Source organism: Eschrichtius robustus, chromosome 4 (assembly GCF_028021215.1).
Source record: "Eschrichtius robustus isolate mEscRob2 chromosome 4, mEscRob2.pri, whole genome shotgun sequence".
NCBI classification, from domain to species: domain Eukaryota; kingdom Metazoa; phylum Chordata; class Mammalia; order Artiodactyla; family Eschrichtiidae; genus Eschrichtius; species Eschrichtius robustus.
The window spans coordinates 64,177,250-64,194,836 of NC_090827.1; the positions used below are offsets into that span (position 1 = coordinate 64,177,250).

The 17,587-nt window shown below is 35.4% G+C and overlaps 1 protein-coding gene across 1 annotated transcript in view; it reads right to left on the minus strand.

Moving 5' to 3' along the window:
• Positions 1–17,587, minus strand: part of MOB1B (MOB kinase activator 1B) — a 63,411-nt gene that overhangs the window by 7,324 nt on the left and 38,500 nt on the right. The window contains exons 2-3 of the mRNA XM_068542850.1: positions 10,581–10,747; positions 5,086–5,179 (exon numbers count right to left, since the gene is read on the minus strand). Of these exons, the coding sequence (XP_068398951.1) occupies positions 5,086–5,179; positions 10,581–10,747 (261 nt within the window). The remainder of the gene's footprint in view (positions 1–5,085; positions 5,180–10,580; positions 10,748–17,587) is intronic.

Here is a 17,587-nt window from a genome sequence, read left to right on the forward strand (position 1 = left end):
CTAATGGAGTTAATTAAACAAACACACACACATACAACCACAACCTGATTTTTAAGACAAGGAATAAGCATGCAGCTGAAACTCCATGTACTAAATTATCTAAACTGAACTAGCATTTAGTTTTTTAGTTTCTGAAGATTACCTCTGCCACTTAGCTTCTCTCTTTGAATCAATTGTGTTTTTATAATCTTGTCCCAGAGTTTGGACTGACATAATGATAGGTGATTAAGCCTAGCAAAGGAGGTGGAAGAAAATACAATGGAAAAATACTACAGGGTATTTTAAACAATGAAAACTATCTTGAGATAGGATAACAAGGATGCTTTCTATTTAATCATAGTTACTTACACTTGAACAGTAAATCTTAAACAGGATACACCTGAATAAATATTCTGACAGCATACCAACCCTGGGAAACAGGGATGAATGTCAAGTCTACTTCGAAGGTCTCCAAGAGGAGATTCCCCAACATTTCTTGGCATCCTGTTCCACTATTTAATCACTTTCACAGTCAAGAGATTCTTCCTAACATAAAACAAAAGTCTCAAGTGTGACTTAGGTCTCTTCTTGTTTGAGCCTCTTAGGAGATAGAGAACATGAATGGTAGGACTTCTAGCCATCATTACTTAGTCTTCATTTAAAGACAGGAACTCATCCATGTTTTTTCCCTTATGTTATGAAGCCTCAACGTTTTTGCATTTCTCTCACAATCATGTTTTTGATTTTGTTAATGATTCTCAGGTGTTCCCTATTCATTTTTAAATGCAAAAGTCAAAAGCAGGCACAGTAAACCAAAAAATCATTTTCAATATCCTGAAGCTTTATAAAAAATACTAATATTCAATGTCCTAAGGTTTTTTGAAAAATAAAACAACTGTATATTGCTTATACTTCTAGAGTTGATGATTCCCTGATTCTTTCCTTTTCTTTTGTCATGTTTATACTTACGATGACTTCATCTTCTAACTCTATTTTGCACCCACTGATTTTTTTATTCCACCTTTGACAGACCGTTGTCTTTGAAATTTATTTCTGTCATCATGGTATGAACTTATAAACTACAAATTCCAAAATGTTCATTTCTTGGTTAATAATGATAATAAATAGTAACTGAGACACCACTTCAAGAAAAAAGTGCAAAAAATACTAACAGGTGGAGTCTAAACAACATGCTACCCAATAACCAATGGGTCCCTGAAGAAATCAAAGAGGAAATCAAAAAATACCTGGAGACAAATGAAGACAAAAACATAACAATCCAAAATATATGGGATGCAGCAAAAGCAGTTCTAAGAGGGAATTTTATAGTAATACAAGCCTACCTCAGGAAATAAGAAAAATCTCAAATAAACAATCTAAGCTTATACCTGAAGTAACTAGAAAAATGGAACAAACAAAACCCAAAGTTAGTAGAAGGGAAGAAATCATGAGGAATAGAGCATAATTAAATGAAATAGAAACTAATAATAATAATAATAATAATAAAATAAATAGAAAAGACCAATGAAACTAAGAGCTGGCTCTTGGAAAAAATAAACAAAATTGATAAACCCAAACAAATAAAATCAGAAATGAAAGAAGAGAAGTTACAAACAATACCACAGAAGTACAAATGATCATAAGAGATTACTACGAACAATTATAGCCAGTCAAATGGACAACCTAGAGGAAATGGATAAATTCCTAGAAACATGCAATCTCCCAAAACTGAATCAGGAAAAAATTGAAAATATGAACAGATGGATTACCAATAATGAAACTGAATCAGTAATTTTAAAAAAACCCAAAAACTCATAACAAACAAAAGTCAAGGACCAAACAGCTTCACAGGTGAATTCTACCAAACATTTAAAGAGTTATATTACCTATGTTTCTCAAACTATTCCAAAAAATTGAAGAGGAAGGAAAACTTCTGAACTCATTCTATGAGGCCAGCATCACTTTGATCAAAACCAGACAAATCACCACGTAAAAAGAAAATTTCAGGCCAATATCACCAATGAACATAGGTGCAAAAATCCTCAACAGAATATTAGCAAACCGAATCCAACAATACTTTAAAAGGATCATAAACCATGATCAAGCAGGATTTATCCCAGGGATGCAAGGATGGTCAATATCTACAAGTCAATCAACGTGATACACCACATTAACAAACTGAAAAATAAAAATCATATTATCATCATCTCAACAGATACAGAAAAAAGCCTTTGACAAAATTCAACATCCATTTATGATTAACAAAAACTCTCAAAACAGTGGGCTTAGAGGGAACATACTCAACATAATAAGGCCATATATGACAAACCCACAGCCAACATTATACTCAATGGTGAAAAGCTGAAAGCATTTCCTCTAAATCAGTAACAAGAAAAAGATGCCCACTCTCACCATTTTTATTCAACATAGTATTGGAAGTCCTAGCCAAAACAGACAAAAAAAGGAAATAAAATGAATCCAGATTGGAAAGGAAGAAGTAAAACTGTCACTGTCATTGCAGATAACAGGATACTATACATAGAAAATCCTAAGCATGTTACCAGAAAACTACTAGAGATCATCAATTAATTCAATAAAGTTGCAGGATACAAAATTAATACACAGAAACCTGTTGCAATTCAACACACAAATAGTGAACTATCAAAGATAAATTTAAAACAATCCCACTTACAACTGCATCAAAAAGAATAAAATACCTAGGAATAAATCTAAGCAAAAAAGTATAACACTTGTACTCTGAAAACTTTAAGATATTTATGAGAGAAATGGAAAAACACACAAACATATGGAAAGATATAACATGCTCACAGACTGGAAGAATTATTATTTTTAAAATGACCATACTACCCATGGCCATCTACAGATTCAATGCAATCTTTATCAGAATAACAGTGGCATTTCTCATAGAACTAGAACAAGTAATTCTGAAATTTGTACAGAAACACAAAAGACTCCAAATAGCCAAAGCAATCTTGAGAAAGAAGAACAAAGCTGAAGGTATCACACTGCCTATTTCAAACATACATACATATAGTATACTATAGCTATACTACAAAGCTATAGTAATCAAAACAGTATGGTACAAGCACAAAAGGAGAAACACAGATTAATGGAATAGAATATAGAGAGCCCAGAAACAAACTTACACTTAAATGGTCAATTAATCTGCAAAGGAGGCAAAAATATACAACAGGGGAAAAGAGACAGCCCCTTCAATAAATGATGTTGGGAAAACTGGAGAGCTACATGCAAAAGAATCAAACTGGACTACTTTCTCACATCATGTACAAACATAAACTAAAATAAAAATGAGGGACTTCCCTGGTGGTCCAGTGGTTAAGACTCCACACTCCCAATGCAGGGGGCCCGGGTTCAAGCCCTGGTCAGGGAACTAGATCCCGCATGCCACAACGAAGAGCCCACATGCCACAACTAAAAGATTCCACATGCCGCAACTAAAGATCCTGCATGCTGCAACAAAGATCCCGCATGCCACAGCTAAGACCTGGAGCAGCCAAATAAACAAATAAATATTTTTAAAAATAAATAAATAAAATAAAATAAAAATGAATTAAAGATTTAAATGTAAGACCTGAAACCATAAAATTTCTAGGAGAAAACTCTTTGAAATCAGTCTTAGCAATATTTTTTGGATCTGTCTTCTCAGGCAAGGGAAATAAAAGCAAAAATAAATAAATGGTACCACATTAAACTAAAAAGGTTTTGCACAGTAAGGAAACTATCAACAAAATGAAAAGGTAGCCTACTGAATGGGAGAAGATATTTGCAAGTGATATATCCAATAAGGGGTTAATATACAAACTATACAAAGAACTCATACAACTCAACATCAAAAATAAATAACTAAATAAACAACCCAATTAAAAAACGGGCAGAGGACCTGAATAGACATTTTTCCCAAAGACATACGCATGGCCAAGAGACACATGAAAAGATGCTCAACCTCACCAATCATGAGGGAAATGCAAATTAAAAACACAATGAGATACTTCTCACACCTGTTAGAATGGCTATTATCAAAAAGACAACAAATAACAAGTATTGGCAAGGATGTGACAAAAAGGGAACCCTTATGCACTGTTGGTGGAATTGCAAATTGGTGTACCCAGTATGGAGAAAAGTATAGAGGTTCTTCAAAATATTTAAAATAGAACTGCCATAAGATCCAGCAATTTCTTTTCTGGGCATTTACCCAAAAAAAACAAAAACACTAATTTGAAAAGATATTTGCATATATGCAAAAAGATGTATGTTTTTCATTGCAGCATTATTTTCAGTACCTAAAATATGAAAGTAATTTAAGTGTCCATCAACAGATGAATGAAGAAGATGTGGGGTGTGTGTGTGTGTATACACACACACACACACACACACACACAACGGAATATTACTTAGCCATAAAAAAAAAGGGAAAGAAATCTTGCCCTTTGCAACAACATGGATGGATCTAGAGGGTATTACATTAAGTAAAATAAGTCAGGCAGAATAAAACAAACACCATATGATCTCATTTACATGTGAAATCTAGAAAACAAACTCACAGATACAGCACACAAAAGGGTGGTTGCCAGAGGGGAGCGGGGTGGGAAAAGAGCAAAATAGGTGAAAGGGATTTAAGGATACAAACCTCCAGTTATAAAATAAATAAGTCATGAGAATATAATATTCAACATAAGGAGTATGGTCAATAACACTGTAATAACTTTGTATGGGAACAGATGGTTAGTAGACTTATCATGATGATCATTTCATAATGTATGGAAATGTCAAGTCACTATGCAATACACCTGAAACTAACATAATATTGTATATCAACTATAATTCGATTTTAAAAAATATTTGGATAGAGAGGCATAAGCAATCAGAAGAAAAGCAGGATGGAGGACAATACAATAGGGAGGACTATAAAGCTCAGGCTAAGGAATCTGGACTCAAAACATTAGTCATTGGTAAATCACTGAAGGAGATGCTAAATACAGAAAATTACAAGGGCAGAAATTTTCTTCTAATCTAAGAACTGCATGATAAAGTAAAAATGAGAACTGATCATGAATCATGTCTTACTTTGGGCCAGCTGACATCACTGGACAACTTTCTTCTGTACAAAAATCTGTGATTGTTCCATAAAGCATGTTGATCTGATTGAAGAAATCTACAGCTGCAAAGCAAATATCAGTTATAAGTAAAAAGTTAAATTTTAATTTTACTCAATCTTTTATTCCAGCAGAATCTGAGATCTATCAGTGTTCTTTCCTCAACAAAGAACAGATGAAAAGAATACAAACAAACAATATTTGCCTCACTGAATTTAGGAGCTTCTGTTCATTAAGTGACTCCCTTAAGAGAATAAAAAGCCAAGCAAGAGTGGGAGAAATTATTTGCAACACATATAATCAATAAAAATCTTATATTCAGAATATATAAAGAACTTCTATAGATCACTAAGAAAAAGACAACACCGTAAAAAAATGTGAGATGGTTTCTGAGTCTGTTGGTTATCTCTATGGAAAAGAATAAAACTTGACTCTTCATTCACACAATACCTGAAAAGCAATTCCAAGTGGATCATACATGTAAATGTGAAAGGCAAGACAATAAAGTTTAAAAGAGCATAGAAAAATATGTCCATGAACTTTGGCATGGAAATATTTCTTAAGAAGAGCACAGAAAACACCAATCATAAAGGAATAGTTTTCCATATGTTTCACTGGAAAACTGTTATTCCTTGTTTTTTTATAATTTTTATGCTACTCATAATTTTTTTATATTGACCTCAAAGCCAACAAGTTTATTAAATTTACCTATTCATAATAATAGTGATGGTGTAGTAATAAAATCATAGTCTTTTGGTTTTTCAACATTCATTCATGTTGGCTATGAACATAAATGTTGTTTCTTCCTTTCCAGTTATTATTATCTTTTATTCTTCTTCCTGCCTTACTGCATTGGCTAACGCTCCAGGAAAGTGGTGATGGTGGCTAACCTTAACTCATTCCTAATCTGAGAAAAAACTTCAACATTTCATTATCAAATATGATGTTTGCTGTATCTTTTTTGTAGATATGCTTTATCAGAAAAAAGTTCTCAACTTTTACTTCATAAGTTTATTACGAATTGATTTTAAATTTTACCAAATGTTTTTTCTGCTTATACTGAGATGATCATATGATTTCTTCCTCTTCCTTTATTTTGGCTAATGCGGTGAATTACAACTGATTTGCAAGTGTTAAGCCAACCTTGTATTCTAGGAATAAGAATAATTTGGTCATGATGTGTTATAATTTTTAAGTATTGCTAGATTCAATCTGCTAATATTTTTATTAGGATTTTTACATCTAAGTTCATAAGTTAGATGACCTGGTTTCCTTTCTTATATGTCCACATAGAACTCATAACACTAGTATTTTCTCCTTTCCACATAAAGCTTTAGAAAGACTGGTGTTCTTTCTCTCTTTTCTTTTTAAAATTGAAGTATAATTGATTTACAATATTTTGTCAGTTTTGGGTGTGCAACATAGTGATTCAATATTTTTATAGATTACACTCCATTTAAAGTTATTATAAAATATTGGCTATAGTCCCTGTCCTGTACAATATACCTTTGTAACTGATTTCTTTTATACATAGAGGTTTGTACCTCTTAATCCCTTACCCCTATCTTACCCCTCCCACCTACCCTCTCCCTACTGGTAACTGCTAGTTTATTCTATATCTGTAAGTCTGTTTCTGTTTTGTTATATTCATTCTTCTTTTTTTATTTTTTAGATTCCACATATAAGTGATAACATACAATATTTGTCTTTCTCTGATTTATTTCCCTAGTCATAATACCCTCCAGGTCCATCCATGTTGTTGCAAATGGCAAATTTCATTCTTTTTTATGGCTCAGTAATATTCCATTGTGTGTGTGTGCGTGTGTGTGTGTGCGTGTGTGTATACACCACATCTTCTTTATCCATTCATCTGTTGATGCACACTTAGGTTGCTTCCATATCTTGGCTATTAGCTTCCATATGCTGCTATGAACACTGGGGTACATGTATCTTTTCAAATTAATGTTTTCATTTTCTTAAAATATACATCCAGCAGAATTGCTGGATCATATGGTAGTTCTAGTTTTAATTTTAAGAGAAACCTCCATATTGTTTTCCATAGTGGCTGCACCAATTTACATCCCCACCAAGAGTACACCGTAGGGCTTCCTTTTCTCCACGTCCTTACCAACATTTGTTATTTGTGATCTTTTTGATGAGAGCCATTCTGACAGGTATGAGGTGATATCTCATTGTGGTTCTGATTTGTATTTCTCTGATGAATAGTGATGCTGAGCATCTTTTCATGTGCCTGTTGGCCATCTGTATGTCTTCTTTGGGAAAATGTCTATTTAGGTCTTCTGCCCATTTTTAATCGGGTTGTCCTCCACATGAACAGTGGGTAACCCTATGGCTTTGAATCCCAACTCTATACTTAATAGTTGAGTTACTTAACCTCCCTGAATCTCAGTTTCCTACCTTTAAAATTCAGTTTACTGCAGAGTGCTAAAAAACAAAATACGTGTCTACCATAAAGTAGACATTTAGTAATTGTTAGTTTTCTTCCACAAATGAAGATATGGCCTCAAGATTCTGTGCCACAAAAATTAATTATAAGCCATCCATCCACTTTTTCCAAAACTCTGAACCTTGTATCTTCTTTAAGTTATCACTCTTTCTAGCAGCAGAACGTTCAAAACCAGCCTCTGGTTTCTGGCTATGAGACTAGTTGTTGAATTTGTAAAACTTCCCATCTTCTACCATTTATCTTCATCTGGCAAGTAAACTGAAGGAAAAAGGCCATTAAGATGCCAATCTTATCAACAAATCCCCTTCACTCTTTTATGTACCCGAAATGTTTACTTAATCACTGTCAGTGAATGGAAATTGTCTATCTAGCCTCAAATCCTATTCACTTCATCAAGTGTCACTTGGAAAGATTACTATGAATAAGAAAAAAATTGTAATCCAATACTTCAGTCAAATGCTGTATTTTAAAGGCAGAATTCTATGTTCTACAGGGATGTTCAAACACTTCAGTTCAAAGCAAGTTTTTTCTGGCTATAACTGCAATATGTCTGTGAAATTTTATAAGTTCCTGAAGTTCTAGACATTTCAATAGTACAGACACTCAGTTCTGATAATTGAGACAGAGCGAATACAGACAGAAAACAATGATCTGCTTTTATACTTAAAAGTCACAATCTCATGTAGTACAGAAGCTCTACACTGCCTTCCTTAGATTTCTAAAATTAGAAAATGAGCTCTCAAATAAATGGTACAAAAAGGCACAAACAAGTACCCAGAAAAAGGATGTACACATATATTGGAAATTTATTCTGAATATTGTCCTTAAAGTGTCATAGAACTATCTTATAGGTTAGATGACTCTCATCAATAAAGCAAACAAATCACTTTATCTCTTTAGTAACTAAACTCTCTGGGTCCAGGAGGATAACCATACTCTAATAAATACTGCTCTTACAGAACTGCTGTCACAGTAAGGTTTTAAGACATCTCAGTAAAATACTTTAGGTTCCTAGAAGTTAGTGGGTGGCAGCTCAATTTATAAATCCCATGATATGTTTCAAATTACCGTAAGATACCATCAAATATTACAATAAAAATACTGTTCTGTTTTTCCTTAATCAAAGCCTAGGCATTTAGTGTGTATTTTCAATTAAATTTCATTTATTATAACTAGAGTCATATAAATTTCCTCCAGTTATAAAATTCTATTAATTTCTTCACCAATGCTGATAAACCTTGAATATTAAAAGTACCACTTTTGGGCTTCCCTGGTGGCACAGTGGTTAAGAATCCGCCTGCCAATGCAGGGGACACGGGTTCAAGCCCTGGTCCAGGAAGATCCAACATGCCATGGAGCAACTAAGCCCGTGCGCCACAACTGCTGAGCCTGCTCTAGAGCCCGTGAGCTACAACTACTGAAGCCCGCGCGCCTAGAGCCTGTGCTCCGCAGCAAGAAAAGCCACCGCAATGAGAAGCGCACGCACTGCAACGAAGAGTAGCCCCCTCTCTCTGCAACTAGAGAAAGCCCGCGCACAACAATGAAGACCTAACGCAGCCAAAAATAAATAAAATAATTAATTTAAAAAGAGAGAGAAAAGAATCAAAATAAAATTTAAAAAAAATTTTTTTTAAAAAGTACCACTTTTATTCCCCAACTTACTCTGCTTAATTCCCAAGAATATATTTACTTTTTACTTATATTTTTTTCTTTCTAGGGGTTACGAATATATCATAAACATATTTTACTAATTTCATAAGATCACTATTGAATTGTCTTTTTTTCTTTTTAAAGCAAAGTTTAGACAAATAACTAAGTATGCTACTGAAAGAGGCAATTTAGCATAGGGGTTAAAGCGCAGTCTCTGAAATTTTAGAGCTCTGTATTTGAGCCCAGGCTCTAGCATTCAATAGCTGTATAACATAAGCACATTACTACAATCTTTCTGTCTCAGCTTTCTTACCTATATACTGGGATAATAATAGTACCTACATCATGAGGTTGTAAAGATGAAATAAAATAATCCATGTAGAAGAAAATAAAAACAATAATTTGAAAAGATACATGTACCCCAATGTTCAGAGCAGCATATGGAGGCTAATAGCCAAGATATGGAAGCAACCTAAGCGTCCATAAACAGATAAATGGATAATGGTGTGTGTGTGTGTATGTACATATACATATATATAAACACCACATCTTCTTTATCACACACACACACACACACACACACACACACACACAATGGAATATTACTCAGCCATAAAAAAGAATGAACATTTACCATTTGCAACTACATGGATGGACCTGGAAGGTATTATGCTTAGTGAAGTTAAGTCAAACACAGAAAGACAAATACTGCATGATATCATTTATATGTGGGATCTAAAAAATAAAATGAATGAATATAACAAAACAGAAATAGACTCACAGATATAGAGAACAAACAAGTGGTTACCAGCGGGGAGAGAGAATGGAGGAAGAGCAAGACAGGGGTAGGGGATTAAGAGGTACAAACCAGCAAGTATCAAATAAATAAGCCACAAAGGTATATTGTACAGCGCAGGGAAATATAGCCATTATATTGTAATAACTTTAAATGGAGTATAATCTAAAAATATTGAATCACTATGTTATACATCTGAAACGAATACCATAAATCAAATAAACTTCAATAAAATAAATAAAAATAATTCATGTAGAAAGAATAGCAGAGTGCCACAGTGTTCCATAAACATTAATTGTTGCTATTATTATCATTTTTTCCAATGAAGATGGTAAATCTATGCTTTGTATTACATGATAACAGGAGATAAGAATTTCATGTAACTCCATATTCAGAAATAAAATACCATAAAGGTTAAAGTAAACTGAGGTACCACTATCTTGTGGTATTAGGTTGCTAACTAAATCCTAGAATAGAGAGCACCCCAACACTCACCTACAGTGAGGCTACTAACCTAATTTACGGTCTACTGAGAAACAGAAAGGCTACTTACTGTTCACTGCAACCCACTCATTCAGATCTTCCCCCTCAGGAAGCATGACAGCCATCCGGAGGTTTCCACTGCCCAGTGTGGCCTCTGCATGCTTTAAGAGCTCATACTGGTGAGAACCCTCTGGTATGTTCTTCTTTGGTTTAAACGTTTTAGAGGAGCGACTACCACTATAAATAGGAAAGAAGAAAAAGGCACATCAGTGTTTAAGGCATGACTTTCAATAGAGTCTACTACACTATATTACTGCATAAAATAACAGAGGTGATCCTAAAAGTCCACAAATAAACAGCCCTAAATTGTACCGGCTACGTTAAATCCTGGCAATATCATTGTTGTAACTACTGTGTTTGATTACCCAAAACTCCTACAAACCTCCTCTACATTCCCTACTGTAACTCCAAAGGAGAAAAATAATTTTTAGCTATAACTAATCCAGCTAACTAATCTAACAATAAATTACTGATTCAGGATTATAAATTGTAATCTATAAAAACAGAAAAGTACTGGGGACTTCCCTGGTGGTCCAGTGGTTAAGACTCTGTGCGGGGGCCCAGGTTCGATCCCTGGTCAGGGAACTAGATCCCACGTGCTGCAACTAAGAGCCCGTGTGCCACAACTAAAGATCCCAAGTGCCGCAACGAAGATCCCACATGCCACAGCGAAGATCCTGTGTGCCACAACTAAGACCCGGTGAAGCCAAATAAATAAATAAATAAATATTTAAAACAAAAATCAAAAAAGTACTTCTGTGATAATCTTTAGTCATTGTATTCCTTTTTACCCCTATTCTAAGTCTCTCATCCTAATACAAATAATTTGTTTCCTTTGTATAAAACACATAAAGATATAATTTTATATCAGTAAAGCACAAAAATCCTAGAGCAAGAAAGAAAAGCTACATGTGCTTCTATCCAATTATAGGAAGCAACAGCAATCTTAATCCAGAATCCCAGGTATGCAGATAAGTAGCTAGACATTAATATGGTTGCTCAAATTTCTAAATGTGTGTATGTATACACAAAGAAATATATTTTTTAAATGAATCAATGGAAACTCATCTTAGAAATGGTTTGACGAATTTTTAAGAGATGGATTCTTCTGTTAATGCTGACAAATTCTTTTTTTCTTTAAAGAGATGTTCAAATGGAGAGCCCCTTTATTTATTTATTTATTTATGGCTTCGTTGGGTCTTCGTTGCTGTGTGCGGGCTTTCTCTAGATGCAGAGAGCGGGGTCTACTCTTCGTTGTGGTGCGTGGGCTTCTCATTGAAGTGGCTTCTCTTGCCGCGGAGCGTGGGCTCTAGGCACACGGGTTTCAGTAGTTGTGGCACTCGGGCTCACTAGTTGTGGCTCGCGGGCTTAGTTGCCCCACGGCATGTGGGATCTTCCTGGACCAGGGCTTGAACCCGTGTCCCCTGCACTGGCAGGCAGATTCTTAACCACTGCACCACCAGCGAAGCCCCAATGCTGGCAAATTCTTATCAAATTGTATTATATTCTAGTCATCCATTCTCAATACTGCCCTGGCTCTTCTTATGAAAAGGAACAGATAGGGAAAGAATCAATTATAAGAGGCTGGATAAGTAGGAATTACCTAAAGTTTAATGTTACTAAATTCATACTACCGTAACATTCAGACATTTGAACATACGAATTTGAAAATAAAATTCCAAAGAAAACAGATAAACAATAGTTATACTTTCCAAGCTCTCCAAAGCTTTTCACTTTTAACCCCCTTCTCCCAAGCTTACCCCCAAGATCTCTCCTTTTTTCCCCAAGATAAAGCAGATAACCCCAAGATAACCCTGGCTGCATTTTATAATCACCTGAGGAGTTTTCAAAAAATATTGAGAATCCTGAGAGAAACTAAGAATCTACTTACTAGTCAACCCAAATATCCAATTCAAATGACAGGTATTTTTCACTCTAAGATAATGGTATTCTCATTTACATGTAAGTCTCTCAGGTGTTTATTTAGAGTAAAGTGACGCTCCTCAACTCTAACCTTGGTCCCTCTCCCTGCCAGATACCTCGACTCAACAGCCAAGGATCTCTTTACAAACACTAATCAGATGATGTTACTCCTCTGCTTAAAGCCACTCAGTGGCTTTCCATTGCACTCAGAGTAAACCCCAAAGTCAATATTAGACACTAGAGTGTGGAAACGCTTCTTCAGTTTAATCAGATAATGTATTAAATGTCAAATTCTCTCCCAGTATCTCTAAAATGTGAAAACGTAGAAAAGGTCACTATGCCTACCAAGCTTGACGCTTATTTCATTTTCCTGCTCCGTCTCATCCTTTATCAAAATTTAGTGTGAGAAATAAACTTCACCAATATTTTTTACAAAAAGACATTTTACTAACTTATGCATGATTAACTACAAAAATAGCTCTCCTAACACCAATCTGGTACACGTCTTCAGGCCAAGTGTTAAGTACATTCCCTTTAAATAGCCCACTGCTCAGACCGGTGCAGCAACTGAGGTGACAAGCTGCTCTGAAAAGGGCTGGCAGAGTACATGAGAACAACAAGCACATCAGCTGTGCTTGCACCCAGGAGGGTCAGAGCCTCCCCTGCTCCCCTAAACCACCTATTTATTGAACCACTGTCCCTTCAAGTTTTAGGTTTCCAAATGTTTTCTTGATTGTTGACCCACCCAGAATTGGTCTTCCACAAAGCTAAACAAATATACCTCAAAGACCTTATACTTGGGTAGAAAGAAAAAAAAAAAATCTGAGTTTGATTTTGTAAAGGCCAGTTTTGACACTTATCAGCTGTGTTATGTCAAGCAAATTACCCAACTTTCTCGAGCCTATTTTTTCTTTAATAGTGAAAGCCTAATAACAATAACAAAACATTACCACTACCTGTATCATAAAGAGCTGCAAAATGAGAAAATAATAAAGGTGAAAGAAGTTTCTAAAGCTGTAACATGCTGTGCAAATGTTAGTATCCTTCCTTTTTCTGAACCAGAATGACTCATAGTAAAAAAAAGAAATGGTAGTGCAATGTACAAAGCGGTATTCAACCCTTATTCCCATTCTTGTCCCCTAAGACTGGGGAAAATATAACCTTACTTTGGAAACAAATGCTCTTACACATCAAGTTCCAAACAATTTTTTAAATGTTTTGGTTTGGTTTTTGGTGCTATTCCCATGTCACGGTTCAGGTGATAGAATACTCGTGGGGCTGGGCGGGAAATCAAGAAAAAAGGTGCTAGTCCTCATTTTGCTATTTTCTTCTTATGTTACTTAGGAAACCACAAATTATCATCTGGGCTTCAATTTCTTTACTTTGTTTTATGAAAGTCTGGAAAATAACTTTTTACAAAAGGGTATAATTTAGAGATGAGATAATGTTTATAAAATGTTTTTAGTTACCTGAGGACTCCCTCCTCGGTTCCTCATTTCCATGTACTTTCATACTTCCAAAATGCTTTCAAGTCCTCCATCAAATTCCCCTTCTTTCTGACCCTTCTGCTTTATTCAGGCAGAATAATTAAGCATTTCAGTATTCTGATTTTTTAAATGTTCTTTTTTAAAACTATATTCAGTTTTTCTTCAACTACCTGAAACTTCAACCAGGATGCACCCTACCCTGGAAGGGGTGGTGGTTCAATACTGCTCCTTATTCCCATGTCAAAAGATTAAGAGAGTCCTCAAGTTCAAAAGTACAAGTACCGAAGCATGTACACAAAATTCCTCATCAATGAGTGCAAGTTCTTAAGGTAACAGTGTATGTGGCCAAATGCAAATATATCTCACATGACATGTTAAGACATTTGATGCAAATATTCAAAAACATTTTCAATAACAGAAAGTATGTAGCCCTCCCACACCACCCCCTCAGAAGAAATTTCTGTATCAGAAGAATCTCAGAAGAAATATCTTGTGTATCCTTCCAGAGAGTCTATGCCTACACAAGCATAAGAATGATTGTGCCTGTTTTATACAATTGTTGCATACTATAGTATACTAAGTAATGTTTTTCACTTAATATATCCAGAATATTGTTGTGTATTAAGGTAGAAGTAGATCTACTTTATTCTTTTTAAAGACCGAATAATATTTCCTTATATAGGTACATAATATTTTCAGTCAGTCACCTATTGATACACGTTTAGGTTGTTTCCAGTCATTTGTTACTTCAAACAATGCCACAGGGACTTCCCTCATGGTCCAGTGGGTAAAACTCCGCACTCCCAACGCAGGGGGCCCAGGTTCAATCCCTGGTGGGGGAACTAGATCCCACATGCGTGCCGTAACTAAGATCCGGCGCAGCCAAAAATAAAGAAATAAATAAGTTAAAAAAAAAAAACCAAAAACTAAGACTCCAAGAGCGTTTTAAACTATAAAAAACAAAACAAAAAAACAATGCTGCAGTAAGTATCCTCATATTATGAAAGATAAATTCGTAGAAATAAAATTGCTGTGCTACAGAGCACATACATTTTAAATTGTTATATAAGGTCTATTTTTTCCCAAAAAATAAGTTGTACCCTTTTAAAACCCATTAACAATGTATGAGAGTAGCTATATACTTTTTTGGTCTTAGAGGACAGGGATTCAATTGCTAGTTTCTCTTGTACAGCTCCCAACAGGGCATCATAACTATATGAGAGTTTAGAGCTTTCTGATTAGGATGTAAATGTGACTGACAATTCACAGCATTACGTTGAGGTCTTTTCTTTCCAAATAAACATCCAGGAGTCAGGTTTGTTTATTCCAGTCCTCTTACTCATATTTGAAGGACAATCAATTTCTAGAGCAAGACAGGATGGCTTGACAGGTAAATAACTGAGTCTAAAGGGAAAACTCTGAACACATATCCCTTATAATTAGTCATCCAATTTGATCACCTTTTGTAAATTTCAAAAGCATCATTTATTTCCTCTTTGAGACCCTAAACAATAGATTAGTCCCCACTGTGACACCTACATTTATTCTCATAAACCACTTCTTACTATCTCAACACAGTCACACCCATCATTACCCTCAATTTTAACCCTTTATTGTTCAATCCAACTATCAACAAAATTGATATTTTCTAAGTTGGACTGGAGAATTGTAAGGCTGAAGGAATTGAGGGGGCGGATTTACAGAGAACTCAAAACAGGCGCACTAGTAAGGGTTAGAAGAATACAGATCTGTATATTTTGACCCTGAAGAACATGTCAATATATTCAAAATTAGAAGTAAATTAACATCAACTTATTTGTGTCAATAACTCCATACCTTCAAAGTTAAGTGACTTACTCTGACCACCTAGCTAAATTCAATGGTAGAAGTGGGACTCAAAAACAGTCCATTATCTTCAAGTTACTTAACATTACCAAGCCTCAGCTTGGAATAATAACATCTACCTTACTATTGAACCCTGTGGTAAGAACTCCACTAATAATAGCTCACTTTGTTCCATCTCTAGGTACCAACCTGATATTCACAACAGTAGCTCCTTCTATAGGTTTAAATCCAATACTAGAGATCAGATACTTGATAAATACTTGTTAATTGATAGTTCCAGTCAACTTCAGGCTGAGAACTCCTACACTAGGATAGTAATGATGATGATTAATATTAACTAATATTTACTGCAAGCCTTGTACTCTTAAGTATTTTACATGCAATATCCCATTTAATCTTCATAACTCTATGACGTACATACTATACTTCCTTTATTTTATGGGTAACAAAACTGAGGCTTGAAGTACTTAAATAATTTGCTCAAGCTTATAATATTGGTAAAGTAGGAGCCAGAATTTAAATCTAGGATTTAAATATTTAAAGCCCATTCTTTTATCCACTACCCAACACTACATGATGCTTACCTTTATTTTCCATCCAATTATTTCTAATTATTTTCTTCCTCTATCACCAAAGTTTAATCAAGTCACTTATGAAACAACACAAGGCTAATTTATACTGAGAGTGTCATTAGTAGGTACATCTTTAAAAACAATCTTCAAAGTACCTAATTCCATTTCCTCTCCTCACACCTCTTCTAATTTATATGAATATTCAGTACTGCCATTAAGGAAAACTACAATTTCACGAGAGAGCAATTTCCCCTAAAAGGTTGCCACACACATTTGTACTTTCAGAAACACACATATGCACCAGCAAAAGATGTTAGAAACTGTCAAAATCAAGTAGAATGTGTTCTAGACATAATAAAGCCAAAGGCTAAAGGCTAAAAGCTATGAGTACCAAAAATACAATCTTGATTCAGAAAGTTAGCAATCTGAACAGACATATCTATTTACATTTCTGCCTTACATCCTTTTATAATCACTGTTACTGTTAATGTTATGAGAGTAAAAAAAAAAAAAAAACCCTCAATATTTCTGGAAAGCAAGAAAGAAGGCTAAGAGAAGATCAGAAATTGAGGAAATCTGGTAAGATTAAAAAGTTGATGAGAAGAAAATGGGGAGAGGAACCAAGATGGTGGAGTACAAGGACGTGCTCCCACTCCCTCTTGCGAGAACACCAGAATCACAACTAGCTGCTGGACAATCATGGACAGGAAGACACTGGAAATCACCAAAAAAGATACCCCACATCGAAAGACAAAGGAGAAGCCACAATGAGATGGTAGGAGGGGCGCAATCAGAGTAAAATCAAATCCCATAACTGGTGGGTGGGTGACTCACAGACTGGCGAACACTTATACCACAGAAGTCCGCCCACTGAAGTGAAGGTTCTGAGCCCCACGTCAGGTTTCCCAACCTGGGGGTCTGGCAACGGGAGGAGGAATTCATAGAGAATCAGACTTTGAAGCCTACTGGGAATTGATTGCAGGACTTCAACAGGACTGGGGTAAACGGAGACCCCACTCTTGGAGGGCGCACACAAAATAGTGTGTGCATCGGGACGCAGGGGAAGGAGCAGTGACCCCAGGGGAGACTGAACCAGACCTACCTGCTAGTGTTGGAAGGTCTCTGGCAGAGGCGGGGGGCGGGGGGGGGGGTGGCTCTGTTTCACCGTGGAGACAAGGACATTGGCAGCA